The 24,345-nt window shown below is 40.6% G+C and overlaps 4 protein-coding genes across 6 annotated transcripts in view; 3 read left to right on the forward strand and 1 right to left on the reverse strand.

The window, feature by feature from the left end:
* Positions 1-1,072: 1,072 nt before the first annotated feature.
* Positions 1,073-6,435, forward strand: LOC118411465 (ethanolamine-phosphate cytidylyltransferase-like). Of its 2 annotated transcripts, none has more exons than XM_035813742.1 (9): positions 1,073-1,155; positions 1,379-1,615; positions 2,508-2,657; positions 3,087-3,221; positions 3,612-3,738; positions 4,061-4,166; positions 4,500-4,602; positions 5,123-5,251; positions 5,597-6,435. In XM_035813742.1, exons 2-9 carry the CDS (start codon positions 1,409-1,411, stop codon positions 5,732-5,734), a joined length of 1,095 nt encoding a protein of 364 aa, XP_035669635.1. In that variant the 5' UTR covers positions 1,073-1,155; positions 1,379-1,408; the 3' UTR covers positions 5,735-6,435. The 2 variants fall into 2 exon arrangements, with proteins under 2 accessions (XP_035669635.1, XP_035669637.1); XM_035813744.1 differs by having other exon boundaries at positions 1,401-1,615.
* A 251-nt stretch (positions 6,436-6,686) lies between these two features.
* On the reverse strand, positions 6,687-11,210 carry LOC118411725 (mannan polymerase complex subunit mnn9-like). Its single transcript, XM_035814207.1, has 6 exons — positions 11,065-11,210; positions 8,826-9,480; positions 8,159-8,296; positions 7,630-7,749; positions 7,153-7,308; positions 6,687-6,722 (listed from the first exon to the last, which is right to left on the reverse strand). The coding sequence occupies exons 2-6, from the start codon at positions 9,450-9,452 to the stop codon at positions 6,687-6,689; spliced, it is 1,077 nt and encodes a 358-aa protein (XP_035670100.1). The 5' UTR covers positions 9,453-9,480; positions 11,065-11,210.
* Positions 11,211-11,383: 173 nt separating this feature from the next.
* Positions 11,384-14,618, forward strand: LOC118411464 (tripartite motif-containing protein 2-like). Its single transcript, XM_035813741.1, has one exon. It carries the CDS (start codon positions 12,007-12,009, stop codon positions 13,855-13,857), a length of 1,851 nt encoding a protein of 616 aa, XP_035669634.1. The 5' UTR covers positions 11,384-12,006; the 3' UTR covers positions 13,858-14,618.
* An 8,052-nt stretch (positions 14,619-22,670) lies between these two features.
* Positions 22,671-24,345, forward strand: part of LOC118412048 — a 10,266-nt gene continuing 8,591 nt past the window's right edge. For both annotated transcript variants that reach the window (XM_035814647.1, XM_035814648.1), the window contains exon 1: positions 22,671-22,807. The gene's annotated coding sequence lies outside the window, so the exon portion shown is untranslated. The remainder of the gene's footprint in view (positions 22,808-24,345) is intronic.

A 24,345-nucleotide genomic window follows, 5' to 3' on the forward strand; every position in this document is an offset into this window, starting at 1 on the left:
AATCTAAGGATCAGTTGTAACGCGTGGTAGCAGAGAAAGGTTCATCGATTACTTTTGGTCGGAACGAGACCATGAATACCATTGGACGCTCTGTTGGGTCGCTTATGTTTAAAAAGTGGATTTAAGTCTAAATAAGAAGTCACAACTTCCGGTTTCAAGGACGCACGAGGCTCGTGTTTAACGCCTTCTTGTTCATCACTGGTTCTTGTCCAATTTGGCGACATACAGCTTAATTGCAAGCGATGTTCAGCCATTTTACATTGCAACATTTCTTGCAACGGATACTTATTAACACTGCACTACTACTCCAGATTGCTAGCCGGCGCTTTTGAATCGTTGATCTTAATGCAAGTCACTAGTAGTTTTTTCTTTTTTTTTATACATGTATATATATATATATATATATATATATATATATATATATATATATACACATATGGAAACCCACTTTCTTGTTGAGCCATATGGATCCGGTTGGGCAGTGTGAAATTGGCGAACGTGAATACGTTTAGAATTAATTGATAATGTATATATTCCGCCATCTAGACGTATAGATGACCATTGTGAGCGAATGATCACTTGGTCAGTGGTCACCTAATTGGATTCCTCGATGATATATTCATGTACTAAAATAGCACAAGTAGGAAAGTAAGATTAACATAAAGGTGCAGAAGAACATTTGTAGTTGCCCTTAATTGTTCACACTTGGTGGTCTCTGCACTTTACTTCGATAGTAGACAGCTATAAGCTGTACTTCAATGAAGAGTAACGATACACCGCGGACATCGATAAAACATTAACAGTGTATTTTACACACACACACACACACACACACACACAAACACACATACACACAACCTACACATACAAGCACACGCATGGACACACATTGATAAACACAGGCACACACACACACAAACTGATTTCTGAAGTCCTCTCATGTTACAAGTGGCCACTTATGGGCCTCACGTTAACCGAATTACTACCTACAGGGTACTTCAGATATTAAGGCACTAACGTAGCTTAGTTCAAGTGGATGCATGGATGCTTTATTGATTAATTTCACCCCAAACCAGGATGTGAGGTGGAGAAAAGTTCTGTCGAGCAGCCAAATTTGCCATTTAAAGGGACGAAAACAGCCAGGAATACAACGAGGTACAATTCAAATGTCTTGTAGTGTGCATTACACGCTTTCATTTTTTTCTGTGAATTATACATTTCAAAAACCCATTTACAAAGGTAATTCAGACTCTAGGGATTACTACTGGTTGTGCAATGTGGAACAGTTTGCCACCAAGTCAGAAGCTATTGTTACACTCAATCTCAATCATTTTGCTCTTAATGTCGACTTTTTCTTACAATTTTTCCTGCGGGATAGTTTAGATTCTCGTTACAAATAGGACGAAGTATGGCAGCTGCAGCCTCGGAACCCGCCACCACGCGGCCGGTGAGAGTGTGGATGGACGGGTGCTTCGACATGGTGCATTTTGGCCACGCCAACGCCCTGCGCCAGGCTAAGAAGATGGGTGACGTACTTGTAGTTGGGGTTCACTCCGATGACGCTATCTCTAAGTACAAAGGACCACCCGTTTGGACTGAGCAAGAGAGATACAAGGTAACATAAAATTCCCCCTCTCCCTCACAAAATCTTCAGAAATATAGAGAGATGGAAGGCTAGACAAATAGATGGATAGATATGATATTAATTTCTTCACTCAATTTCTCAATTATTCCCTCAAACACACACCTACCCTCTCAAACATTATCACTCACTCCACATTACAAATTCGCACTTACGCATTCACTCATCGTCTGGTGTGTTTTGCGCTTTCAATGTTTCAGAACTGAACATTTTTACCTGTCGCCCTTCCTTCAAGGGAGGGGACAGGGTAAATGGTATACATGTACTACTAAAAAGACATATATATGAAAAAAAGCCTTATGACATGGACCAGGAGTCCTTTGTCTGCTTGTAGAATAATTCTCTCGGCCAGTCATTTAAAACACTAGACAGCCAACTCTGACAGCGGGCATTATGGCCTCTCCCAACCGAAGGGCTTCTACATTAGGGTGCGGTCACATCCGTCGTGCGATCATCGAACGATCGCTGACTTATGGCATTTTGGAGACAGCCATGCATATGTCCTGCAAAGTCCAACTGTCTTGCTATACAAAACGATTCTCGTCGGTCGTAGAGTCTTGTACTTGGTTGGTTCTGTCACAGCCTGCTTAGAAATCACATTGCATCAAGACCGTACCATGATCGCACAAGTGCGATGGGTTATCGTGTAGCATGATATGACTGGAAACCAGCTAAAACCCACGGGAATATCCATTTCTCCCCAACAGCTCAATTTAAGAACGGTTAAGCGAAAAGAAATCATTTGTGTCAATCACATTTTACGATAGACTCCCAAGTGCATACGAACGTATTTGCAGCTTATACTTTACTCAAGTCGACTCCCCGTCTCATTGATGACCCCTGGCGATCATTTGTGTTCTTGCAGATGATCCGAGCTATCAAGTGGGTTGATGAGGTGGTAGAGGACGCGCCGTACTTCCCGACACCCGAGCAACTGGACACGTACGGCTGTGACTTCTGTGTCCACGGTGACGACATCAGTACAACCGTAGATGGGGAGGACTGCTACAGTGCGGTAAATACGGATGCGACAAAAGACGCTGCTTTCTGTAAAAGAGATAGTATAAGCTGCTAGGGGGCCACTTGAACGTACACCACTTCTTCCATACACTAAAAGCTATCCGCCACTGAAATATGGAACCCACAGCATGCCAGGGACAAAACACCTAAACCAGAAGTTCTGCTGTAGTAACAGGGTCAGCCGCAGTGCAGCAGGCCAAAATTTGACCTTTGTGTTTTAAGAATACTTTCATCCTTTCGAATGGGGAATTAGCCTTAGACGTCCTTCTTCTGTACCTGAAAGAGCCCAGTGCACCTGACAAAGAGAATGTGGGTGACCCAATGCACTTCACCGAAAATTCGAGCCATAGGAAAGTTTCGCATTGAATCTGAAATTTCACAAGAAAATATGTCTTTTTTTTGCACATTGTCCTTTTTCCTCCAGCTGAAAAATGGCGGCCGCTACCGCATGTGTTCTCGTACCCAGGGTATCTCGACAACGGACCTGGTGGGACGCATGTTGCTGATGACACGTGACCATCACCTTGATAACACTAACGGTGCCATAGACAATCAAGAGGTCAGAATTATACATGAATAAACTTTATTGCACGACATTTGCACATTGTACAATTTATATTATACATAATAATATCAATCAATTTATATTTATAACGTTACTGAGTTTACACACGCGTTTCAGTCGATTGGATTTGCACCCAAGAAACCGTGACTTGCACTCCCACATCACCTGCAAGATCGACTTGAGCATGGTTTTGAAGTTACTGAAGTCGAATGACAGTGGTAAAGGGCACTTTTAAAGTATGATCATAACTTTCTGTTCAAACAGGCTCAAGTGAGTCGGACTTGGGCGGACTGTACTCAAAAGTCGACCCCGAATACGCGTGTTTAAACCCAGTCGGTGTCTCTCCATGGATTTCGCAGTTTTTGTTCTTTTGAATTTGTCAAGTTTGCAGAACTCCATGAGAAGTGCCCCTGGACCGGCGTGTCGCAGTTTATAGCGAGCACACAGAAGATCCTGGAATTCTCCAGTGGAATTGAACGTAAACCAAATGACAAGGCCGTATACATACCAGGTACTCAGGCCAATAACATTCTTGACTTGATATCATTTTAGTCTGTACGACGTAATTCAAAGAATGTGAATACATTTAAAAGTTTCTTTTCTTTCAAATGTAAAGGCATAATGATACCGCAGCCAAGCAAACACGCGCTGTTGTAATTAGCGTCACCATTAACCATATTGCCGAGTTGATTGCAAATAGTATCTAGATATAGTAAGCGTTCCCAAGTAAGTAATAAGTAACAAAAGAAGGTTTTTAAAGCACAAGACTTAGACCAAACCAGGTTTTGAAAGTTGTTCTGCATGACGTCTTTCTTGTGGTTTTGATTTGTGAGGTTCCTTTGACCTGTTTCACTGCGGCCATCTTGATTTTCTGGAGAGGGTCCGCCAGGAGGGGGATTACGTCATCATCGGTCTCCATGGCGACGCCGTTGTCAACTGGTACATCTGTCTTTCGATTATCTCATTTCTTTGTGAAAATTTGATTCATATGTTTATACATGCTGTAGATTCTATTTTGATTAACCGATAAATTCGCTTAATGATTGAGCTTTACAATATTAGAAACCTCTTAAAGCAAATTGTTACAAATTTTCCAGAAAGTGCCCCGTATGTAACGAAACATTTCTCAATGACACATACCATCGTGATTTATGCTTTTAGAGCTTTGAGCCACAGAAACGTTACGATTTTGCCATTTTATACCTTTTTGGAGATTACATGAACACCACCTGTACATGTTTCTTATTTCTTTCCAATTATTTTGTCCCGCAGGTATAAAGGCTGCAACCATCCTATCATGAATATTCATGAGCGAGTCTTGACCCTGCTGGCATGCAAGTACGTGTCAGAAGTCGTGATCGACGCCCCATACAAGGTACGTTCACAAAACTTTATGTCAGAGAAAACGTGACAGAGTGGCAACAAGTAATTGCAAACCGAAATTCCATGCTCCAAAGAAAAATTAAGACTGCGTGCGTGTAGGGTAAAATAACCTTAAGGAAATTCTAAGGATAGTAAAAAGTTAAATTTTGTTACAATGTCAAAGTTACTGTATGTTACAATGTCAAAGTTACTGTGTACATGTAGAAGCTTTTTAAACGAAGTCATGTGCATGCGCCATGATGGATTGCCTCTGTAGGTCTGTTACATATGTCAACGTGCTGCTGGTGTACTCCAACAGGGGCGCACAAGGAATCAAATGGTATTATTATGAGGCCAAAAAGGAGCCTGTATAATAAGTTCAAACCTTGAAGATACTCTGATAACTTGGTGTGAACGTTTCTCTTTTCTGTTTTCCTTCCTTCCTTCTTTCTTTCTCTCCTCTCTCTTTCTCTGTTTCCTTCTTTCTTTGAAATGTGACAATGCATAAGGTCTCTATCTGTTACCTAATTAAGATTACAGAAGAGATGATGGAACAGCTGTCTATAGACATGGTGTGTCACGGGAAACCGGGCAGCCCTGTACCACCCTGCAAGGACGGAGGCGACCCGTACGCCGTCCCTAAGGCGCTGTGGAAGTTTAAGGTAACGTAGAGCATGTTTATTTAATTCCGATATTACCAAGCATGTATTGTCCGATTTTAGCCAGTGTATTAGAAAATATATCAGTCTCCCCATACGAACTTCGTTAAAAGTACAAGCAAAATGTCAATCCCGAATTTTTTCTTCGCCAGAAAGTCTACCATAATGTCCAAGCAGGATCTACTTTATAACCATGCGAACAAAACAGGAGGTTGTTCAGATCAGATCTCAGAGAAAAGCTGACTCTATGAGAAACTACAAGAATATCTATTGAGGATTTTTTTTTCCATTTCTTTTTTTACTTAGATACACTCTTGTATTTCCTCTTACATTTGCGTATTGTCCCAGTTGTTAGACAGCGGAAATGACCTGACTACCACGATTCTCATTGACCGGATTATCCGGAACCGGATCTCATACCGGACCCGGAACCAGAGAAAGGAATCACGGGAACTGGAGATGTACAAGGAAGTCTACGGAGAGTGAAATATTCTTTGAAGAAAGTAAAACTTTTTATTTGCACATATACAGACAATCCATGTGCATATGGGTTAACTTCCTATTGTAATACAAATTTACGTAAGTAATCATCATTTACTGTAACATTTACATTTCTGTATGATTTACGTGACAAAGTAACAACTACATCAAATTTCGACGATTGTAACATATGTGCAGCGACCTTGGCATTTCAACTTTATTGAACTTTCATGATTATCTCCACTTTATAAACGGTACTCTGTGTCTATTAAACAATAATCATGTTTCTAAGGCACAACATAAAATATCAGGATTGACCATTCACAGCATAATTGCACATTCTCCTATCATTATATTAACAAATTTCAAAATTATTCTATTCGGATTTTATAATCTTACCTATACAACAATAAGGCACAGTAGTTTATATCTGAATGAATGAAAAAAGGGCAGCATAATAAATGAATAGATATCAAAATACTTTGCAATTTATACACATAGTTCATCACTTTTAAGAATCATTCAAAACATACAACATTAAGACAAACGATTGCAACATTGTTTTTCTTTGGTTCAAATTAACTTTTGCAAACTAAACCACGTTGTCTGTCTATAATAATACTATATCAATGTTGCTAATACAGAGCTTCACTTGTGGAAAATAAAAGCCCTACATTTTCAACAATAGGTGGGTTGAATGATTTCTGTCTCCTGAGAAAATAATTATAAACTGTCCACTTTTCAGTACACTACAAGGAGCTGTCAATGTTACATGGCAAGATGCAAGGAAATAAACTAATTGGAACTTTAAAATAGATTCAGATTGGTGCTTAACAACAGTTTGAAATATGTCAAATTGTTGTAAAATACATCATAACCCAACTTTAAGGCACTTGATGAGTCATATATGCCGTTGTTTGTTTGTTTGTTTGTTTGTTTCCCCCGACACTTGGATGGTTCAGTGCCGAATGATAACCTGTGGCATTCCGTAAGCCTGTTAACGATGATGAGAAACAAAAAGATATGTTAGGCACTCATTCATTTATTTCACTACATCGTGAGTACTGAAAACACATTCCTTACATTGGGTATTTTCATAATAAGACAAAGGAAATTTTATTACCTTCGCCAAGAAAGTCATGCGTTTAGTTATGCCATGGCGAAGTGGCGATGGTGTGGGTCTGTATGTATGTCAACAGCATAATAAAAAAAGCTATAGATGGATCTTTATGCTTTTAGTAGGTCAGTAGCGGTCGCAGAAACAAAGGTCAAGTACTAAATGGTTCATCTGACATTTTCCGTCAGCACTGCATTTGGTCAGTGTTACGGTCGTGATTTTTGTTTGGTAGATAGCTCTTGTTTACTCTATGTTGAGGGAGCATGAGAGAGAAATGCTTACAATGGAGGGAAGTATAGTTTGTTACCTGATAGCCCATTTTCTTCGCCATGGCGACCAGACCCTCAGTTTCCAATTTGTTATCCATGACGTAAGGCGGGAAAATGAGTCCGTCTCTATGGAGACGACCCTTGACCAACAGACAGGTGCCACCAACTGCGTCCAACTCCGTCAGCGTAAGGCCCTGAAATAGCGATCATGTACATGCTATTAGTTGCTATCAAATCTTCCTTTTCGTACATTGTAGTTCGGTGTGATGTATCGAGAACATTAGCACGTCCAAACACACAGACACACCACACGCACACACACACGCATATAAACATCCACATACACACAAACAAACACATACACACCTATAGAAATGCACATTAAATGCACATGTACATTAAGTTAAACACACTCATACAGACACACACACACAAACTAAAACACATGCACATACACCTAGACACACATACACACATGAACAGTAAAACACGCAGAGAGAGAAATCTACACATACCTTGCTCCTCAAGTCTCGCATGTACAGTCTGCCGGGTGGAGAGTCGGCATAACCCGCAAGGAGGAGCTCCTCGTCCGTCTTCTGCATCTCTTTCTTCCACTTCTGAAATTCTAGAGTTTCCTTTCGAGAGAACTTAGCGTTACAGAGGACAATATCGCCTCCACGTGGTAAAATAACAAAAATTGTACTATTCTAGTCTAGTCTAGTAAACTATGAAAGCTTCCATGAAATAAAAAATGAAATGAAATGAAATAAAGCTGCAAAATGCAACAAAATGTACTAAACTTAGTTGGAGACAGCTAACGTACATATGATTGTCATTATTTGCAGAAATGCTTTCTCAGTTTCCTCTCGATATGTGTGCATCGTATAGCCGCTTGATTTTATACAACGTAGATCTTTAGAAATTGTCAGTTGACTTCATTACAAACAAATTTAATACGGTTTTCAATGACGCATCATACATTGTATGTCAGTAAAATACATACTTCTTCGATTTGTAACATTATATGTTACATACAAAGCTTACCTGGTACGAATTCAGGTCGTATGTGTCATTGTCCGGTCCCCAGACGCAGTGAGGGGCGACTATGGGCTTGTCGGCTCCTATCAACGTCTCGGTGATGTTTGGCGGGATGGCGACCAGGTCAAAGTCAAACCATAAAACCTATCAAGTACACGGTAAACATGCACAAGTTCTATATACATTCGTGTAGAACTTTATTTATGCGAGTTAGCACGACACAGCAAGCACTTAAAGTAAATAGCATGAAAGAAAAAAAAATGATTCAAAATCATGATAAAGTATAGGCGGATTGCGGATTGCTTTTTTTATTCGCGGTATTTCTATAGACAAAAATTGCATGAACATTGCACGTTTTTATATGTAGCATACCAACTCTATAAAGTGACCAGCTAAATTAATATCGGGGAGAAGTGCACTGTACAAAGCTGTTTTTGTACGTTTTTCCATACCAGTTTTCAGCAAATCCTGTTTGCTATAACTAGCTTTCTCACAGCTTCTTCTAGATCCGGACGTTTTAGTGACATCCACCCCTCTTCTTTAGAGTTACTAGAATACTTACAATCTGTACTTGTATATTTAAATGGAAACGGTTGTACTGCAGATTGATTTGCCTTTGAATGTGCTAACGTTAAGGATAATGAAATCATCGTGCTATAAATTTTACGCTTACCCACTCTTCCGCTCCCAGTGCCCGGAGAAGTAACTGATTCCGACTCTGCGCAAGAATGCTTCTCCTTTCCTTCTGCATCCATTCCGAGTGCCGTTCTTGACCAATCACGACCTTCTCATAGTCTTTTCTAAACAACCGGGCACTTCTGAATTTATCGTTCAACTCCGCCATCATGGAGTGTATGTTGTTTAAAGACTCATCGTCGTGTATGTTGCTCATTAAGATTGCTATGGATATCTTAGATCGTGGATACGTAAGGGACTTCACCAAAGAAAGGTATTTTGGTACTGCACGGATTTTTCCAGCAACGGGTGTTAGAATTAAGACACTGCCTTCTTGTTGTTCGGGAGACTCGGTCACCTTAGGTGGCAGACGGGCCTTGTGTGGTTTGCTGTCATTAACGTCGGCGTGTTCAAAGTCGACTGGCCTCGGTAACATCCGCGAAAGATCGTGAACATGTTCGTGAGCTGTCGGGATTGCTTGGTAATGGCTCGTATCTGCTCTCTGATTGGCTAATCCTCTTGTGACGTAACTGCCCAAGGTACTGAACTTCCCAGAGAAGGCGTAAAACAACGTCAACAGGTTTCCCGCCAACAAAATGAAGATTATCAGGGTTGCGTTCTTCATTGCGTAGATTTTGGTTGTCAGTTTTAAGCTGTGGGGATTTAAAACAACATATCGCTTAACCAATCACAAGTTTCGCCAAAATGGGATTGATAGATATTAATAGATATGATCTCAGATGTAGAATCTTTTAAAGGAATAGGAAAAAATGAAACAATTACGCTTTTACCAATTTATGTGCTTTACTATGTTTGCTCATTAGGTATTAGAACACTAATGAATATTAATATTAAATCAAATGAATATCAAAAAAACAACAATCACACCAAATCCATACTTTACCTCAAAATGAATATAACGCACGCAGTAAATACAACAAACAGCTGAAAATGTTACATTGAACATACCAAAAAATAAAGGTATGCGTAAATCAACATTACATAAATCTCAATAAATGAACCATGAACAACGATGCAATGACGAACAATCTCTTGTTGATAGAAATAGAAACTTGACACAGGAACGTAAAACTATCGTTTTACTGTCCGTCATATTAATCTATGACGAATTTTACTGTTAGGCCTTGCATGTCTAGTATTGTTTATCCACCTCAACATCTGTGCATTCCTTTTCCAAAACCCTCGTCCACAATGTCAAGCAAAACAAACAGGAGTAAAGAGGTGTGACACTAGCGCCGGCAGGTTTTGGACGCGTAAAAGGGATTTCTTTGTAAATGGTAAACCACCGGAAAGTATGTCAAAGGTCATCTTTGTATGGCGGGTATAGGGTCGAATCGGGCTGACATGCTCTGTATAATCAAACTTGAGAAAGCTTGGTAGAGTTAGGTCCTAGCTGTCTTCCTTGCTTGTTCAGCAATGAACGATAATCACGTGTAGCCGTCTTCCAACGGGCAAATAATGGAATTCTGAATGGGGAAAATGCCCTATATGTCTTTATAGACTCGGTAAAGGCTAAGTATACATCTTCCTAGATTTTGTTTCTTACTTATTCTGCACCTTACAACATGGACAACAAGAACCCGCCTTTCAGCGGGGAAAACAATGGACTCTACTGAATGTATTTCGTCATAGCATAGGGGACTTCATTTGCCTTGCACACCCGTTCTTTGACATAAACCGTGAAGACAATAATTACAGAGAATTAAACTGAAACTAGTAGCAATGTTTGTGTACAAATGATCTGCGTGTTACATTCATGTGGTATGTGGATGAGCGAATACGTGGGTGCCCTTGCATGTTGGTTGGAGTCCTCAGCCGTATTTACGAGGCCGCTAAATAACAGACTGCGCAAACAAATGTTATAAATGATTAACCGACGCTATTGTTATGACCTCAGCAGCTCCGAGGGTATTAAAGATTCGTAAAACGGCGGATATCTCTCGCGTTGACCATACTGGAATGGTTTGGTTTTTATTGCACATATTCAGTTACTTTACAGTGTACATCAGTTGTAGCAAAGCCGCTCAATATACATGCATGCCTCCCACTGACTAAGATTAAAATCCTAGAGCAAGTGTATTAAAGCGTCACGCTACAACCGCCTGACTAAATACGTTCCGACCACTACACCCGGCGCTGTTCGTCCCTTATCCAAACGATTTCACACAAAACAGTGGATCATTACATATCTCTAAAACAAGCCAAACGTTGCCTACCTTGCGTAAAGTTGTTGTACTGAGTCCAGGTGTAGATTGGTGCGGTTTTACATGTTGAACGTTACGCTGTACGCTCACTGACTCGATTCACTTCCGTGGACGTTGACCTTTACGTCCCGTCCCATCATCCCGTTCGCGCGTACGTGACCCCGCGCAGTGCATCTCTAAGCAGATGTAAGGTGGAATGATTGTGAGCTGTTATTTTTTGCTTGGCGTGTTACTGTTAGTAGAAGTGAACGGTAAGAAATCAATCGTTACCGCCCTTCTTCCTAACGTCTGAATGGAATAGCTACAAATCAAAGTCAATGCCGTATTTTTTTTTTCATTTTAATACACAAACCGAATTGTCGACGTTACGATATAATGTTATTGATCGGAAGAAATCGTTTACTTAGCTTTCAATGAAATTACCCATATCGAATAAAGTCCATTAGGTTCTTGTTGTGGACTGACCAAAATAACCCATAATTAGATGGAGAGGCAGAGCGAGACGGATCTGTAAATAATTCAGTACTTGCTTCGTTAATACGTTTTTACTGTACTCCGAGGGTCCTCTGGCGTGTTTTCTGTCTTATTTGACCATTTTTTACTATATTACCAGCGACCTATGAAGCCTGGTAGAGGCTATTAAGGCCCCATCCATGCCCTCTTTCAGAGCACCCAGCTTTCCAAGAGAAAAGGGTAATTCAGATCGTTTTAACTGAAGTACTGCCCTTACAATACCTCCAATGAAATAATGCTTGACTGATCAAAAAGGTTGACTTCAACTTCTCTCCAAAGCTAGAATTTACACACTTTGATTCAAAATAAGAGCTTGACTTAAAAGGAATTATTCAGGTTTTGGTTTTCCTGAACTTTCCTGATCGTCCCCTGGGTGCTTTAAAACACACCCCTTCTGTATAACTTGTGATCGTCCCCTGTGCGGTCAGACCAAAACACAAGATGGCGGATACAGAGGCAAGTTTTCGGAAGCAAGTACGGGATGAATTCCTATCTTGTAGCATATGTCTAGAGCCATTTCATCAGCCCAAGACACTTCCCTGTCTTCACACGTTCTGCGAGGAATGTCTGCGGGACCACGCCGAGGTTCGCCCGGGGTTCCAGTGCCCTACTTGCCGCCGACATGCTGTGCTGGGTCCCGATGGGGTAGCCGGACTCCCGGATAACCATTTCATTTCGAGTTTATGTCACACCGTTCTAGAGCAAGGTACGGCGGAATATGAGAGCCAGTGTGGCGCCCATTCTCCTGAAGAATTAAAACTCTTCTGTGCTGATTGTGAAGCTGTTATCTGTAGCGAATGCTGGGACGAAAAACATGCTACTCACACCGTAACAACGGCGAGAAAGGCAGCGGAAACAAAGAAGGCTGCGTTTTCGAACATAATCGCAAGAGGACGCTCTTATCTACAAACAGATTCCGCATTCCTTAGAAAGATTCGTACTCTGGAAGAAACGATCAACGAAAACAAGGAGAAAGTTGAGGCGGAGGTCTCGGAAGCCTTCGATGAGTTAATAAGACAGTTGAATGAGAGAAAAGAGAGGTTGCTTTCGGAGGTGGACAAAAATCACCAGCAGAATATCGCGGGACTTGAAGAGAAAAAAGACAAACTTCTGAAACAGGTTGCCGAGCTGTCCAGCGCTTGTGATAAAACAGAAAATGCGATGAAAGAAGGTGGAGGAGACTTTCTGCGACAGGGGATCGAGTTATCGACGACTTTTAAGGATTATGAGGAAAAGCAAACTACTCCGATCACAATGCAAACTTGCGTGACCTCATTCCAACCCAAAGGCATGAATGTGCAGATTGACGAAATGGGTGAACTGAGATTGGACTCCACAATCACAACCTCAGATTCAGCACGGAAAAAGAAAACCGCGGGACTTGACAGCAGCACGGATTGGAAACGATCCTTTCTTCAGTTGATTTTTGGTTTGTCCATTGCTCTTTCACTGTATAATATAAACTTTTCAGCCATAGTTGTTTGGTACGAGCAGGGTAAATTTAACCACCCTAGCGGCGTCTCCGTATCTCAGAATAGCGTGCTGTTCATCGCAGATGAGGGCAACTCCAGGATTAAGAAGATAGACCCCCATGGACATTATGTAGGACAAATAACAACAATGATCGAAGGAGGAGCCGAGTTCTGGCCTGTGTCTATAAGGCCGTTTGCCGTAGCACTGGGTTGGGGTGATAACCTTTGGGTTGTAGGTCAGCAAGAATCGACTGCAAGTTCCTCTAAATTCGCTGTTGCCATTTTTACCACTACGGGGAAGTACATTGGAAAAGTTGTCACATTTGAAAACCCCAAAGACATAGCTGTAAATACTGACAGGAAGTTCGTCATGGTGATAGACGGAAGTGACGTCAAGATGTTCAATCTGAATGGTAGAGTAGTTCATTTGATCAAGGGTAAAGACTATGGCTTGCAAAACCCACATCACATAACTGTTAGTCAAGGTGGAGATATTTTGGTGTCTGACTCTGCAAAGCACATGGTGTTTGTGTTTTCCGAGAAAGGACAGTTCTTACGTTCGTTTGGAAGCGAGGGAAGCGGTGAGGGTGAACTTAAGGGACCGCGTGGGATATGCACAGATTCATCGGGAAATATCATCGTAGCGGACGAAGAAAACAGCCGTATCGTAGTATTCGACGGTCAAGGACGTTTCGTGCGACTCGCCGTCATTGGTGTGACCAATCCGGTAGGGGTCGCTGTTGCACAGGGCGGTGAACTTGTGGTTACAAGAAGTGACTTTCATGGCCCTGAAGCTGTACTCATCTACGATTCTTACTAACCATTCAGTAATATCAAAACTGGACAGTAATTGCATGAATACATATTTTATACCTTGACGATTTGAGTATTTGCTAGTTTATGTCTCAGTGCTTGCTAGCGCCACATGATTGTACAAGTGACCAACGTAAATGTGACCGGGTCATTGTGAATACTTTTAGAGGTTCCTTAGATATTTTTCCCATTGAGACAAGCATTGCGAATGCTGTTTATAGTGACCAGATTTTATGACAGTCCACTTGGAGTATTCTACAGTTCTGACTGTGTAGCAATATATTTCAAAAGGCACAAGCACTTTTCTTATCTTTGTTATACATTCGATTTCTGAGATATATATTTGTTCCTGATTTAGTGACACCATTGAACAAAATACCAATAAAATTACTTTTCTTGTATCCATAAAATCTTTGTGATGTATATATTTAAACGCTTCAAACGTCTGAAAATTTCAATAAACAATATCTCGTTGCATGCCGATTTATTATCGACACAATGTCAAAACAACGTGAAACAGATATTTTCAATCATACAAAGAAAATGAGAAAGGCTTGACTAAGATTCCATTTTTATTTGTGAATTTTTCATTATTTTCAAAAGCTCACTTTTCTACGTATCATAACTAAACCACACCTATATTCTACGAGCCGCCATCCGGTACATTTAGGACTTGAGCAATTTTACATCACCTGATGCAAAATAACACGATACGATATATAGTCCTGCTACTGGATATGATAATCCCCACATCTAAGCATATGAATAAAAAATATCTTCTAAAGTTATTGCTCGTTTAGCCTTTTTTATTTGTAGAGTACGAGTACATACATGTATAGACCTTTGTCCTAGTTTCTTACGCCCCTTCATACCCTTCCACCGGCCTTAACCTTTTTGTAGTTTTATCTTCAGACATCGCCCAAGGTAAGGGAAGTAATTTGTCTGTCGGATTACCGGCACAAGGCTTCAACTTAAATAACAAAAACAAAAAGTGGAGCACATTTTATTTCAAACTTCCTTCTACGATCACGAAAGAAACGGTTTTAGGAGGCCACAAAATTCCACCCAAATTTCCACCTGTTTTTTTTTTTTCAGACAAAAAGAAAACTACCTTAAGCTTCCTCCGAACATTACAGAACCCACATATTATAGAAAAGATGGGATTCTCGTCTTCCACTGTTTCACGTAAAGAAGTTGAACCCGACAAGTAACAGTTTAGAGTTAACTTTTACTGTTCTACACTATTTGTTTGTCCCCTTCCGTGTTAACTAGCAATTAGCCCTCGGGCAAGAATTTGCAATAAGCTATTATAAGGTTCTTGTATATGTTATACATGGTTGTCAGACTGTAACCAGGGACTACACAGGTTAGCTCCTCGGCTACGGAGCCAACATGAAAATATCGCAGCGGCCTTCGGTCCATGAAGCAAGCAAATGTGAAATCACCAGGGTGTGCTAATGTTGGCTTGGCGGGGCTTAAAGCTTACCTTGGCCGAGCAAACCCGCTGACTATAGCCCTGAAAGGTCTGGTTATATCAATTATCAAGAACAACTGGCTTGTTCAGAATCTCATTTTCCCTGGTTCTGAATACAAAAAGATCTTTTACCCATGTTTCAAAACATTCCCACACACACTAACACATTAATCCTATTTCCGTAAAGCTTATGGAAACTCTAACATCAGCCGAAGTCGAGGGGCTAGGCTACCTGACAAGAGTCACAGGCAATGCACATGGGTAGATGTTGGCATCCCCGACTGGACGTTCCGTCGTTAAGAAAGGCACTTGACACGATTTTCCTCACTCCACCCAGGTGTTAAAAAGGTACCCGACTTGGATTGGGGAGGTAAAAGGCACTAGTGCACTGAAGGAGCGCACTGAGGGCTCCACCTCCTAATACCATAATAAACACCTAATTTTACATGCTCGCTACTACCTTCATATTAAGGTATTGAAGCCGTGAATGTAATTGTATTCTGTCGAATTTGACATATATTATCATTTTGCACCTGTCATCTTTTTTTACATATTTTGCTTTCATTGATCATTTGTTTGTACCTACTACCTACATATGTGTACAAAGCGCGACCTACAACAACTCCGTTACCCTGGCAACGCTTGACGTCATAGCGGTAGACCAGACTAATTTTCTTGGCTGGTACCCCACGTAAGCCTTCCTTAACTTTTTTTTCTGCGTTTCTCAGAACGTAACCATAGAAACACTGACGTCATTGACCTCGTTCAAGCTGTTGCAAACCTCAAGAAGAATATTCAGAAAGATCTCTGACACTTTTAATTTCACAAAGGCCAAGTACCATTCATTGTGCTGTTGATATATATCAATCCTTTGCTGAATACAATGTCAACGTTTGCATTTAGTATTTTAGAAAACCAGTCCCTTGTACCATGGTATCTCCATTAAGCATTCGATTACTTAAAGTTTGGATGCATCCGCACGCCCATCAGTTTTCCTGGAGCTCCATTTCCAAAAGAGTTTCTGCCATACTGTTCATCGTACAAAGCAGCTGCAGAAGTAGTAAATACGTGCCGTAAATTGCAAAAAAACGAATACTAATACAGAATGCCAAAGACAAAGTCAAAGGAATATGTGAAAGAAAATTTGTTTGTCGTGCGAGGATTTCACAGAATCATGAATGTTCATAGCCAAATAACGTTCCTGGAACGTAGTTTTCTGCCAAAAGAGAGTTTTGTACCAGAAAGCCACGACAGTTTCAATAAAGTGTATTTTATTGTCGTATATCTGTCGTACGACGCACACGGAGTCCCAAAAGAATCATATGAATGTTATAGCTAAACAAAGGACCTTCAATAACTCTTTCGGTCAAAGAGAGAGATACAGTTTGTGAGACAGATAGAAGAATACCCAACAATGACCTAATTCATATTGTGTACCAATCGTTCAATGTATATTTCTACCATGAATGTTCATGCAAGAGCGCCGTCCTCTGTAAGAAGATAGTTGCGGTTTGCAAAATAAAGTCACGACATTCAGAAGAATATTCCCGAATTCCCAGATGTTTAGATCTGTTTTACACCAAGGAGGTTATAGTAAAGTATACCAATCGTATGACGCATACGTGACGGGGTCCTCGAGCACAGAACCATGAATGTTCATGACGGAACAAAAGGCTTACATGTACACGTCGGCGCACCTGTGCTGAATAGTGATGAGCTATCGTCTCACCAGTACGGTGTGCCTCCCTGTTCCCACCGCTAGCCACTCCAGCTCGAGCCGGGGCAGATGACGGATCACGACGATCCCGCCTTCGTGCCCATCTACGACACGCCGCGAAGCTCGTACTCAGTCGACGACATAGACGTAAGTTGTGCTTTTTTTCAACTGTCTGTCTCCTGACGATGAAGGTTAGATATACAGGTAAGGTGTAACAAATAGCAGTTACTCAAGCAACTGGATATGATCTTGGAAACGGTCAGAAGTTTCAGGTAGAAGCCAGTACCTTTCTTCAGTGGCTCGAATAAATCCACTACCTTTTGACAGATTATGTCTCCTTTGAGTCTAACTATACGTAGTGATGCGCGCGACTCACAGAGAAGTCAACTGAAGTAGAAACGGCTCAACACTCTTGTTGTTGCTACTTTTTTGTTTTCCTCTTGCACTGTTTTACTATCATTTTTTCCAACTTGTCAATCTTAAAATAGAAAATTGAGGGCATTATTGAGACTGCCGTGAACGTGTTGTAAAAGAATGTCTGTCTGGTGTCGGGAAAGATTGTCGTCGATTCATGCCGAAGATTAGTTCCGTTTTAGCCTTAATGACAATGACACACAAGAAACAATATTATTACCACTAATGCATGTAACCGAAAGCGAGAGAACAGTGCCAGAGCACAGTGGTCCATTGATACTCTGCCCCCCCCCCCCCCCCCAAAAAAAAGAAAATGATAAAAGACTAGAAGCCTGCAATGAAAGTTAAGAATGTTATGGTGCTGCGGCTTGGTCATGTCCACAGAGATTATTCCAATCAGAATGCCGGTAGTAACAAATTCGACCAACTGTCTAGAAATATGGGCGTATTTTTCACCTTTTGAAGAAATATTTCCAGAAGTTAAGAATTTTATGGAGCTTGTTTATGTTCACAGAGATTATTCTTATGCCAGTAGTAAAAATTTGACCCACTGTCTAGACATATGGGCGTATTTTTCACCTTTTAAAGAAATATTTCCAGAGGCCGGTTGACGCCTACATGTCTGGGGAACAATCTAGACATGAGTTGTTGTTTTTACACCTTTGCTAATGTTTCGTGTGTCGAAGACCAACACTAGTACACCTTTGTCTGGTTAAACCTATATCCGTTGTTTTAAAAACGGGATATTTAGGAACATCAAGTCGGCGACCGGTAGTTCGAAATTGCAATGAATTTGAAATATTACAATATTACAACCACCGTCCGTCGACTTGCTATCCTAAATACCCCTCAGATTGACATTTGAAATTAATTTTCAACATATATTCGCTGCACATTTCCAGCTTGTAAACAATGCGAAAGTAAACTGCGCGAACAGGGCCATGAGCTTTCCGTTCCACTCATTGTTTGAGAGCCCATTTTCGTTGTTGGATCTACCATTTTAAAAGTAGGAATTTATACATAAAGTACAGATTTTTGGACAGGTGGTATGAATTTTTTTGTCCGTTCCAACAAGCATATCCCCGTCCCGGACAGAGGGACGGGTCCTAAGCAGTCCTGCAGGCGAAGTACCCAAAACTCTCCAGCCAGACAAAATGGCTGACTCCAGCAGCGGCCAGAACTTGCCACATTTCAAGACGTTCTCACAGCACAAAAACTCACCTTCATATAATACACTGTTAATATCGCTGCGGATTATGATAACGTATGTAGAAAAATATAGATTCATCCTATAAAAAATGACCAAAATAGTGAGATCTTGTGACTTTGGTCAATTTTATTGATTTCATAGACCAAAAACTACAATGTACCAAACGGCATGGTCATGCTATTATCATTCTTAATTTTTTTTATGTAATGATTGTGTCTACATGATGGTTCCAAACTAAAAGATGAATACATTTTCACCTATTTTTAGCTTTGTTTATATCTATTCAAAGACTGGACTGTGTCTTGTATATTTTGCTTATAACACTGCAGTTATTTCGAATGACGTAGGCACATCTAACAGTACTAATTTGTCTGGGTTCCTAGTCCCAGCAAGCAGAGGATAGCGGCACATTCGACGCCCGATTCGACGGTGCGAATTGCACCATGGGAGACTGGAAACACGCCGGTAACGAGAATCCACCGCCGAAGGTCTATATACCACCACCAGGTACGAGTATATGGTTCAGTATCTATTATCATTGAAATGTAATACATTTTCACATATTTTCAGTTTTTATATCTATTTCATGACCTACCATGAGATATAATCTTAATACGAGTTAGAAAATATGTCAGCACATCTAAAGCCGGGAACGGATTTTTGTTCTGTAATACTAGTAAGTCTTGGAACTTGTAAAAGTGTCCTATCTTGTTCTTTCTATTACGATTATTAAAGAAATATATATTTTGGGCGAGCAGAAAGAAACACACAATTAGCCACCGTGCACTTTTCCGTTTTAGATTATTTTCAATATTACCAGGGCTTTTAGCTCGCTATGTACTTGTCATTACGTCGTCACCAATGTTAACAATGTTATCCTTCAGCACTAGCAATTATCTATAACAATTCGACAAATAGTGACGGGAGGGCAAGGAAATCATATTTTTAGAAATTTAATGTACATTATAAGTATAAGAACAAACGTTGTTCTCTTTGTTAGCCCATAGTGTACAACCTGCTGGTGTAGTGTTTGCGTAAAGGTATTTAACCCATGGCCAGACCCAGAGGTCCTGGGCACCAATCCCCTGACATGCCACAGGCACTTTACAGGACTTTCTTCAATCCACCCAGGTGTAAATATGTACCTGAATTTAGGGACAAAAGGCAATGTAAGGGGTCTGGGTTTCACCTTCCTATACCGTGCCCTGGACACAGTACATGTAGATAACACATTGTTACAACACAGAGTCCATGGGGGTACCTTTAGTTTACCTCGATGCATTTGTTTTTCTTTGTATATGGTGCCGTTGAATTAAGTTAGTACCTTGATTGCAGTGCCACATTGCCCTTGTCTTTGTCCGAAAGCAAACAAAACATGTGCAGGTTGACCATTTTGCAGCATGTGCGTTTAAGGGTTAAAGGCTAAAAAAAAAGCTGTAGCTCTGCACAACTTGTATTGACAAGTCAGTCTTAAAACTTAAAACATAACGATAAGCTGGAGGCCATATTGGACTCAAGATGTAAGGGAGACAAGGCGAGGATCCGGAAGAACAAAAGGAAGGAAATAACAATGGATACAAACACACTGTGTTTATTATTCACATAAATTATGTAGATGGAAGAAGCACGGCAGCAGAAAGACTGCAGACTTATCATTCATACCTTTTCTCGATGCAGCATATTTCTGTGGGAACAAAAATGTGCCATTATAGCTTAAAAGATTCCAGAGGAGATGTTACAAATCAATCTAATATGGCGGAGGAGGGAAAAATCACGAAAAAAAATACTTGTGGCATTCGTTCACAACTGCAGTGGCTAGATTGACTTTTCGCACCGGAGAAGAATAAATTCACCTACGTGTCTTTTACCTTCAAAAGTAAAATCAGCTAGTAACAATGTGCCTTTTGTCCTTTATTTAGGTACACATCGTGTTTACTTCAGTTTTCTTATGTTCCCTAACAGCGTACGACAACACCTACCCTGAGATGTACCGTCCAGCCGGTGCTGATGACGACCCCCCACCGCCCCCTGTCGCCGGTAAGACAGTTTGCACTGTTTTCGCTAATCTCCAACCAGATCCACGGTGCGTAATGTATAGTACCAAACTTCCCGTTTGACTCCCTTAGCCGGCAACATTCCTTGGCCAGCTTTGATACTATATTATGGCACCGTAGGATCTGCTTGGAGATTATGTTTTATGTATTGAATATAGTAGAATTTTACAATCAGATAATTTTCTATTGTTGTCATCCCATTCAGGTTATTGTTATTCTATAATTTGAATGTGTTGCAGGCTTTTGTGCTAGAAAATACTTACCACCTGGGCTGCCTAACTAGCCAATGGCTTCCAAGCTAGGTTATTCTATTTCAATGTAGAAATTAAAACAACATGGATCTTCATACCCGTGATAGCGATATGTCTTTTATGTCCGTAATGCATGTAGATTTTTATGGCAGTTGCATCTTATTTTTTTGCCCGTAATGTGTTTTTCATGCCCGTTGTGTAGGTTTTCAAGTATGTTGTTACATAATTCATCTCCGTGATAGTTTTTCTTTAACTGTCTTCATTTACGCTATACAGTATTTGTTTCAACCTTTGCCGAGAAGATCATGTTTTTTGTGTCGTGTGTATGTTGCTTTGTTTGTGGGTTTGTATGCTTGTTTGTTTGTAAAACGAATAACCCAAAAGGTGTAGATGGATCTACATGGCATAGTATGGTGTTAGAAAAATGAAAAACTAGTTTGACAAGGCTACTAATGGACACTGTGTGTTACTAAAATAAAACTTCTGGTTTTGAGATTCTATGGATAGGACATATCATCTGTATTTGTAATGGATTTGACTCCAAAAGACTTCTGAGCAACAAACAAAGATATTATCATCGTCTGACTTTAGATGGTAGAGACTAGTATTTGGCAGGGTTTTGATATTTCATGTTCTGAACATGCTGTGGTCATGATTTTGAGTGGTAGATAGCTCTTGATTATTGGTATGTAGATCTCACTGCACTTGGGGCAACGGTGCCGCACTGTTGGGTTCGAAAGATTATTCAATGAATTTCAGAGATAAAGAACGAGTTCTCTTACTTTTTGCGTATTTCATTGTCTTCTAAGTCATACTTTTATGTATCTAATTATTAAGAAAATCGGCGAAAATAACACAACAGTGCCGCAGTGAACAGACCCCGCAGTGCCGCACCGGTGCCCCAAGTGCAGTGAGATACCACCTTAAGTTGAGATTTTGGTAATTTCATGCTTGTTGTGTTTTCAGCGCACGGCGTGACCCTGACCATCCCGGTTAACGCCACGTTGAGCGCGACCAATGATGGCGACACGGACTCCACATCCAACAGGACCTACATCTCCTCTTACGGTAGGGTACAACATCAAAGCCTATCGAAGGCTTCAGTTGAAAAACTTACCAGTAATCATTTTAGAAGAATGCCATGCATATAGGACAATATGTGTAAAGGAGCGGCAAACAGAATCCAGACTTCTAATCATACAGAAAAAAAGAGAGACATATGATCGAGTTTGTATCCTTCCACAGGTACTTTCAAGGCCATTGTTTTGCTGTACTATCTCGTTAGCTTTCCCAGTATGAGAGATTTCGGTGTACGGCTACGTTCTTTTCTAATCATTATACTGTCCAAATAACGACCTCAAAATCATCCCAAGGGCTTCTTTTCACATGATTATGTAGCCTCCTCCCTGGAAGCCTCTAGAGTAAAACTCACAAGCCTTCAAAACAAACATTTGACCACCATGTCCTAACACAGTCGCCCACTCTATAAGTCTCAATAAGTCATGCTCCTGCGTTGAGAAATGTCGTTGATAGAAGAATTTTTGATGAAAACTAGGTCGTGCTCGTCAAGGGGGGTTGAGGGCTACCCCATATCCAGGTTCCTTACTGGATTAGATATCTCTTTCATTATTAAACTAAGTCTCCCCAAATGTATATATGTGCAGGTATGACCGACCGGGATTACGGGAAGCGCGGGTCTGCCCTGCTGCTCCGGCGGGTGGCGAAGGCCTCCCTTGCCGCCGGGATCCTGGCCCTGCTCGGGATAGCCTGTGCTACTTTGATCCTCACCAATCAAAGTCACCTGGAGAATGCTGACGTCAATCTGTTGAAAACGCAGGTAATTCGTTTATCGTTCGTCCATTTCTCTCTTCACTTTAATTCAAACAGTCTAGGTATATGGCTTAACTATTAACAGCAGCGCACAGGCCATGTATCCATGTACCGGGTTTATACGGGAGTGGCAGTTTCAGCACAGCACGAAAACAACTATTTAAGCAAAGTTTCAGAGATACGTATAAAAACCTTAAAGGCGAAGAAATATTTCAGAAGATTTTAAGATCTATTAAAGGCATCGGAAACATACATCTGGCCTTTACGTAAGATTTCAGCGTTTGTAAATGTAACTTAATCTGTCGTGTTTCTTTACGTGAATTTTACATGTATTTTAGTACGCCGAAAAGACAACATAAATGTCTCAAAAAGTTATAAATAATAATCCGTTTTACTGTTTTACCACTGTGGTAATATTTCAAATTTTTAAATATGAAACTGACAAATACCGTTTCTCTAGATCTGTTTACCAAACTTACCTCGGCTATGTCAAATATGATAAGCCTTTGTCTGGCGTTTGATAAAACATTGCGTCATCTGTTTTAAAACAGTGACAAGATTTACTGTCAAAACTAACAATTGCGTTTTCCGGGGAAAAATGTTATGTTAATACCTCAGAAAAGTCAAATACAATATTCTTCTATGTTGTTTGTTCCGAAAGCATATGATGTATTCGATCTTTCTGTGCGCAATTTTTGATTCGAACAGGGAATACCTCTTACGTTTAGCTTATATGCGCTCCCTTACGTTACATGAAATGCTGCGTTTTTCTGTTGAATATACGGCATCTGTAATCTATTTCGAACCACCGTTTACGCAAAGAAGGGGGGGCTTCCCCCGTTTAGCTTATATGATGCCAAGAGGTATATGAAATGTTGCGTATTTCTGTTAAACATACGACATGTTTAATCTTTGAATCAAGGCAGTTTAAGCGAACATGGGGAGACCTCCCCCGTTTAGCTTATATGTTGCCAAAACGTACATGAAATGTTGCGTATTTCTGTTGAACATACGACATGTTTAATCTTTGAATCCGCGCAGTTTAAGCGAACTAGGAGAGACCTCCCCCGTTTAGCTTATATGTTGCCAAGACGTACATGAAATGTTGCGTATTTCTGTTGAACATACGACATGTTTAATCTTTGAATCCGCGCAGTTTAAACGAACTAGGGGAGACCTCCCCCGTTTAGCTTATATGTTGTCAAGACGTATATGAAATGTTGCGTATTTCTGTTGAACATACGACAAGTTTAATCTTTGAATCCGTGCACTGTTAAGCGAACACGGGGAGACCTCCCCCGTTAAGCTTATATGTTGCCAAAACGTATATAAAATTTTGCGTATTTCTGTTGAACATACGGCATGTTTAATCTTTGAATCCGCGCAGTTTAAGCGAACTAGGGGAGACCTCCCCCGTTTAACTTATATGTTGTCAAGACGTATATGAAATGTTGGGTATTTCTGTTGAACATACGACATGTTTAATCTTTGAATCCGTGCACTTTTAAGCGAACACGGGGAGACCTCCCCCGTTTAGCTTATATG

Source organism: Branchiostoma floridae, chromosome 3 (genome assembly GCF_000003815.2).
Source record: "Branchiostoma floridae strain S238N-H82 chromosome 3, Bfl_VNyyK, whole genome shotgun sequence".
NCBI lineage: Eukaryota > Metazoa > Chordata > Leptocardii > Amphioxiformes > Branchiostomatidae > Branchiostoma > Branchiostoma floridae.